Consider the following 7,017-nt stretch of genomic DNA (forward strand, 5'->3'; position numbering starts at 1 on the left):
TTAACTGTACTACAAATGTTCACAGACATAAAATACAACCCTACCAGCTCTACTGCCTTTTAACTCCACTTACAAGTGTGTCAGGAAATAGCTGGCATGTTATTCCTACTTAGTCTATTTGTTTGTAAATGGAGGCTGGAAACAATTCAATACAGGCAAAAATGTTGAACCAGAACCCCGGCAGCCCCAAGCCCGTAAAACCTGTTGGGTGGCAGCACAAGTGGAACCCTTCACCCTCGCTCATCTGGGTGCAGAAAATAAAAGTGAAAGCGGTTTGGCAGGAATAAGCCTTATTCAGTATAGATGCTGAAGGGCCTGACACCATCTGAGCTGCCCACTAACCAGGGACAAGACACATCACGGCTGAGAGCACAAACCTTGTGGATGTTTTACAGGGAAAAAAAAACAACTAAAAACCATTTAACTTCCATTTTAGTTGTTTTGTTTCTTGTTGTTTTCTTACAGTTATGCTCAAACATAAAAACTCATGGTCAAAGCCCAAGTTAGTTTTAAAAGTGATCCCATCTGCACTGATACATGCTGAACATTACTAAATTCAGTTTCTGAAGACAAACTGATCACACTCCCTACAGGTTGCTTTGTCCAACATACAGAAAAATCTTCATTCCCAACTTGTGCAAACACACCTCAGCCTCACAGAAAACAGTTACACCTGAGCACTTCCACGCTTAATTTTCATTAATTTTAAATAACTTTTTCCCATGGACCCGTAACGATCAGTTCATGCTCAGCTGCACCATTGTGATCCTTTTCAGCTGTGCTGGGCAACCTCATGAATCACAGGAACACAGAAATCAGAACAAATAGAAAGATGCCATGAGGTGACAGAACTGGAAAACTCCAGGCACCTTTATTTCCAGAGCTCTGGAGCAGATGCAATGCGTTGCAGATTGGCTATTTTTAAGGCACGTGGTGAAAAGAAAGAGTTTATCAATTCATCTCTCCGAGTCAAACATTCTGTGCCAGTAGTAGACAAAGGTTGGCGAGTTGCTGGCCCCTATCACGATGAGCAGCAGGACGTATAGCATCATCATTATGGCAAAACGGTGTGTGTAAAACCAGGAAGATTGATTAGAAGGCCTGAAAAGGGAAAAGTGCATGAATTCCATCAGACATACATGAATTAGCAAAGAGTATCTTAGGTTTGGTTATTTTAAATGGTTAAGCTAATACAAAAAACCCCAGAAAGTTGTTCCACGGTCCCTGTAGCTGCCAAAGCCCGATTCTCTGTGCACAATCCTGTCCTTTCTCCCCATGTTCACACCTTTCTCAGTGGTTTGAAGCTGTGACTGCCTGGCCTGTGCACACATGTTGATTAGCTGGGCGAGTGCTGCCACGTGGGATAGATAAGAGCAGAGTTTAAACTGCCCTGGTATGTTTTAAGAGCTGCTCTAATCAGAGTTTCACTCTTCGTCTCCTGCCACAGATTATTAGAGCTCCCCAAGATACCAAGTGCTTACATGTTTGGTGTAAAAGCAAATTTATCTGAGCCTGGGAGTGTCAAAGAGTGGAACTGAGGCAACGTGATGGTGTAAACCCCATTTCACAGGTAATAGGCTAAAACCAAATCCTGGCAGTGCAGGTTTTTTTTTTCCTCTTGTTTTCTGTTGTTTTTCAAAAATGAGATGTATTTATCTGGCTATCTCATCACCACTCTTACTGTGGGAATGGCAGGATGTGCAGTTCCAGCTAACGGGCATTGGACAGATTATACAGAAGTATGTTTTTTATGAGTGTAAGAAGCGATAGCCCAGGCCAGTGAGAATGATATCTCGGGTCGGAAAACCACCCTATGTATGATGTGTGAATGTGGGGGCTGGGCATGTGAATGAGTCGGAACGCCGCCCACAAGATATGCATGGGAATGTGACTGAAAACAGTCACAACATGAGTGTGCTGTGTTTGGAATAACATTTTTTGAAAAAACGTCCAGACCCACATCTGTAAACCTATAAATTGAGAACTGGTAGTAACAGAGGGGTCAGCTCTGTCTGGATCTGCTCTCACTGCTAACAAGAACCCTGTGCCTGTGCGTCTCTGCGTCTGTATGAATTGTTCTCGTCGCCACACTTACCTCCTATGCTGCTTCTGTGAATATACTAGCAAGTATTTAACTCGTAAAAGCTGATTGTTTGTGACAACAAAGTATTTCTGCGGCACATCACCTCCTTCACTGTTTTTCACTCTGGCTCTTTTTCTGTCTATTTCTTCTGAATCTGAAGGAGAAGATAAGACATCTTTGGGTGAAACAGAAAAGAAAAAAAAAAGCGCAACTTCAAGTAAAAGACCAAACTACCAACACCCCCTCACATACACACCCCCCCTCCACAAGAGTGGGAATGAGATAACTGAAGACCAAGTCCTGGTATTCCCCTGAACCCCTCAGCATCCCAGAATAGACTGAAAGTTTGCTTGAGGCTACACCACTCCTAGTCATCCTTGGTATGGATGGCATTATAGCCCAGAGCAGAGTGGTACGGGGGTGGGTCTCCCAAATGGCACTTGAGGAGCTGTGAATATTAACAGGGGAAGAAAAACAACATGGAAGGACTGATTGAGCTCTGCAAGCAGGAAGCAGAGGGGAAGGCCAACCTGAGCAGAGGCTTCCCAGACATCTAATAAAGCTCCTTCTTGATGTGTTTGTGATGCTTCTGTTCCACCATCACAGGTGAAATATCAGGCATTATGGAACGTGATTTCATCATACTACGGAAACTAGGAAAAACAAATGATGCTACGCAAAGGTTTTCTATCCCTTATGCCATTTTAAGAGAAGCTTCACAGACAACAAGGCTGTTGTGTATTTGTTGAGGGGTCAATCGGAAAAGGAATCACAGAATCGTAGAAGCTGGAGCCTGCAGTTAGCTTCTGCTGACAGGTATCCACGCCCCACATCCTGCACTCTTTATACAACAGCGTATATGCACAAAGCTGATATATGAGAAGAAAAGATGTACTATATGAGGTTATTCTTGCAATAGACCCACCTTTCTTTTTCACCTGACACTTTACATCTGGGTGGTCAATGATCTCGCAAACAGCCACACAGCTCAGCACAGAGCCCAACGCGCTTCGCTGCCAACCGAGCCCGTGCGGGCTATAAAGCAGAGCCAGGCTCAGGTCGCTGGTGAGATAGGTACCTTCCCCAAACAGGGACGTCTGAAACAGAGCAGAAATACACCCAAAAATTCTGCAGTGTTGACTATCAACAACATACAAGTGTTGCTTACTTTCAGACTGGCAGTTCTCCTGCGGAAGGTAAATGAAAAAGGGTTTTTCTGACCCACGTTGGGCCTGGTCCCTGCACTGTTTTTTGTCCTGGCACAACTTCTGGGGTGGGGCATCCCATCCCTCAAATTAGCTGCTTGGCACAGCCCTTGGTGCGGATAGATTCATGTGTTCCCGGATTCAGATTTTGTTTGCCAGTGTATTTTATATCAACACGACTGTGCTGCTGTTAGAGGCATTTCACTGATCTATTGACACTGCCAACATTCAAATAATCCAACCTCCAAAAACAAGGCAAGGCTTTACTCACATTTAAATCCACGCTTTACTAGAAAAGAGGGAAGTATTTTTCATTTGTGAATTCTTTTCAAATGTAACTGTTTTAATAACTTTGAAACAGAGCATTTGCCATGCTGGCTAAAATTATTAATCCAGTAAGTCTGTTGCACCTGATAAAGCCTTATTCATTAAGAATGTGGAGGGAACACATGGTCCAAATTGACTGGAAGGTTAAGTGGCTGTTGTGTCAAAGCTGCTTTATAGATGATACAAAAGCAGGAGTCTCAACTGCCTCTCTGTTAAAATTGGAAGAGGTACAAATCCTACGGGATGTCTGTCTCCCTTAACCAGGCCATTTAAAGAAGGCTCCATTTGCAAGTAGCACCTAAAACTTGGTTGATCTAAACTTGAGGCCAGGCAGAAAGAGAGAATCTCTACATTGCCTGCGTCACTACCCTCCTCCCCTGTGCACTGGGACTTTCCTGTCTGGGTCATCAGACAGGCCAGTATTTTCAGAGAGATTACACTTCCTCACAAGGAAACAAAGGACAGATATAATTTGTCACAGTGGAAAATGGGGTTTCATGCCACTTCCAGTTTTACCCTCAGTCTGTACTAGAAAATGCAACACAACCATCCCCAAAGGCCCATACTGGAGTGAAAAGAGCAGTAGAAGAACATCAGCACATTTCAAACCCCTAAAGGAATTTGGGCCTATTTTTAAAAAGCATCCAAGAGAAGATGGTGACACCAACAGGAGCCTCACCCTGTTCAGATGGCAGTGCAGGCCGTTGTGCAGGATGGAATGGAAGTTCTCAAGGCGGCTCCCATGGAAGGCATAGATGAGGTCCCGCTCTCCCTTGGTCTCGGCAAACTTGGTGTTCATTTGATCACAATACACGATCTCAAAGAGGTAGTCCGGAGCAGGAACCGCAGCCCCAGACATCCCCGTGAGCTCTTGGATCTTCTCGTACTTAAAAACAGGAAGGAACAGGAGTGTTGGTTTGTGGGATTAGATTGCTTACTGACCCTTAGCATTTCACATTGCTTTATGTATTTTGATTACGCTCTCTGAGTTAGAATTCAACACTGTCATGTTTCAGAAGAAGTAAGTGGACAGCAAAATTTCTGACAGTTTCTTGCAATCAAAGCTAAGTCCTAAATCTTCTTTCCAGAAAAAAAACCAAACCAACCATAACCTGAATTGTGATAATGAATTAACTGATCATGTAAGGACAAAATCACAATTCTACTTTGGCTACTAAGACGATATATTCATCAGCTGATCTTGAAAGAGGAAAAAAGTGAAAACAGAAGTTGTTTTCATCTTGCTACTAATCTCTACAACTATTTTGATCCCTCTTATGGAAGTACCTCAGTGGCTCTCAACCTCTCCATTTTTGGGGCAGTACGTGGAAGTACAAAGTTGTCCTTCTCCATGAGCGGCAGGACCTACCACTGTGACATTTGTGTTGGATTATCTTGATCTAGAACGTGCGCGTACACGCTGTGTTAATGGGAGTAACCAGCTACAATCACTGCCCATCGTCAACTACTGACAGTAGTAACTATTTCTTCCAACTGGTGTTCTTGAAAATTTTATTTAAAAAATCAAAATCAACAATCCGCTATACAGGAGAAAAATGCATTCATGTTGGAACTGTCAAGCTCGTGAAATAACCAACTGACTTCTGGCATTTGTACAAGTTTGCCTTAAATGACAATTTTAATCAAGGCGTTCAGAATTCAAAACTTACCTCCTGTTTCTTAGTACTTTGTATCATTAACACCTTAGATGATAAAATCCAGCTAAACAAATCCCAAGTTCTCTTCTCTGTGTTTGGCACAGACTCCAGAAGTTCTTTCAGGCTTGGTAGAGCGTTGGTATCTGCAAGCTGACAAGATGGGCATTTAGGACAAGCTCCTTCTTTTCATTATGATTAAACAGAGACCTCTAGTGAAAAAAAAACAATATTCCACCCTAATAGGCTGTAAACGGAAAAGCCGTTTCTGTTCTGAGATATAAACACTGGCATCCAGTTTGTGGGAAAGTTTGTCACTTTTCCTAAAAACAGGTACCAGATAAGTTATAAAATATTCATATTTGACAACAATATCTATAAGGGACACAGAGGAGCAATCAAGCAAGCTGTTGAAAGAAAAGAACCTGTCACAAGGGAGTACCTGCTGCTGGATAAACAAAGGGGCTGTTCAGGCCATGCAAAACACAAATCCTTCCAAATTTAATTTGAACTTCGTGTAGGGGAAGCTCTTAAAACGCTTTGTATCCCAACACGGGATTTGGAAGTTTCCATGTGTTGCCTTATTGGTCAGAATCCCAAACGTACTTTAAAACCAGGTTACCTTGACCGCACAATTAATTCTGCCTCATTCCCAACCCTGAGGTGCTGCTGCCCTCCCCTCAGGGGCCAACCTCGGCCTGGGCTCCCCAACCATCTCCCCCTTTAACAAGCTCTTTTCTCCCTCCGAAGGGCAGCACAAAGAGCCCCGGTCGGGCTCTAACACCCCGGGCCGGGGTCCCCGCCACTCACCAGCCCCTCGAAGTCCTTGGTCTCGCCGCCCGCGTAGCGGCCCGGGAAGGGCCTGAGCGCCGAGTCGCGCTTGTAGCTCTGCAGCGCGGCGGCGAACAGGCTGCACCGCAGGTCGGCGGCCAGCGGGTCCCTCCCCGCCGCCTCCCTCACCCGGGACGAGGCCGCCTCGCCGGGGCCGGGTGTTGACATGCCCGGCGGCGGCGGCTGCCGCTCCGAGGAGGGGAAGCGATCCCGCCCGGGCGGTGTCGCCCCTTCCGCCTCGGGGCCGCGGCCTCGGCCGCCGCTCCGCCCCGATAACGGGCGGTGGCTCCGCCCGCCCCGCGCCGGGGATCGCCGGCCGCGCACGGCAGCGCTGCGCCCGTTCCCCGAGGACGGGGAGGTGGGAGCGCTGGGAGAATGGCGGCTTCCCCTCAGTGGAGACCTGGAGAGGGTACGGGGGGAAAAGGGGGAGGGAAATGGCGGCTTCCCCTCAGGTGGTGATGGGGAGAGGGGCAAGGTGGGGGTGTGGAAGTGGCGGCTTCTAGGTTTAGCTGTGGAGGAACACATTTTTGGTGAAAAACACAGGGCTCCTTCTGCATGGTTTTCTTTTCCTCTGTATGGATAACATAGAATGTCTTCAGTTGTCCTGAGTTGGAAGGGACCCACCAGGATCATTGAGTCCAACTCCTGTCCCTGCACAGGACAACCCCACAGTTCACACCGTGTGTCTGAGGGTGTCGTTCAGTCTCTTCTTGAACACTGTCAGGTTTGGGGCCGTGACACCTCCCTGTTCCAGTGCTCCAGCATTCAAATGTACAACCTGAACCTCCCCTGGCAGATTTTCCTGCCATTCTCTCGGGTCTTGTCACTGGTCACTAAGCAGTTCAGTGCCTTTCCTTCCTCCTCCCCTCTTCCCCTCAGGTGGTGAGGAGGTGGAAATGGCACCTTCCCCCCAGGT

At 46.4% G+C, this 7,017-nt stretch overlaps 1 protein-coding gene across 1 annotated transcript; it reads right to left on the reverse strand.

The window, feature by feature from the left end:
- Nucleotides 1-414: 414 nt before the first annotated feature.
- On the reverse strand, nucleotides 415-6,355 carry PARP16 (poly(ADP-ribose) polymerase family member 16). Its single transcript, XM_082061208.1, has 6 exons — nucleotides 6,081-6,355; nucleotides 5,286-5,423; nucleotides 4,295-4,501; nucleotides 3,009-3,180; nucleotides 2,096-2,237; nucleotides 415-1,101 (listed from the first exon to the last, which is right to left on the reverse strand). The coding sequence occupies exons 1-6, from the start codon at nucleotides 6,267-6,269 to the stop codon at nucleotides 957-959; spliced, it is 993 nt and encodes a 330-aa protein (XP_081917334.1). The 5' UTR covers nucleotides 6,270-6,355; the 3' UTR covers nucleotides 415-956.
- Nucleotides 6,356-7,017: the final 662 nt, after the last annotated feature.

This window comes from Streptopelia decaocto (genome assembly GCF_964273445.1).
Source record: "Streptopelia decaocto genome assembly, chromosome: 9".
In the NCBI taxonomy this organism is placed as follows: domain Eukaryota; kingdom Metazoa; phylum Chordata; class Aves; order Columbiformes; family Columbidae; genus Streptopelia; species Streptopelia decaocto.

Bases quoted from the DNA above. Each gene is read 5' to 3' on its own strand.
- PARP16 (XM_082061208.1), bottom strand. From the start codon at position 6,269: ATGTCAACACCCGGCCCCGGCGAGGCGGCCTCGTCCCGGGTGAGGGAG. The intron at 3,181-4,294 runs GTGAGGCTCCTG...GCTCTGTTTCAG, and splicing joins TGCACTGCCATCTGAACAGG to ACGTCCCTGTTTGGGGAAGG. The intron at 2,238-3,008 runs GTGGGTCTATTG...CTTCTCCTTCAG, and splicing joins GTGTCAGGTGAAAAAGAAAG to ATTCAGAAGAAATAGACAGA.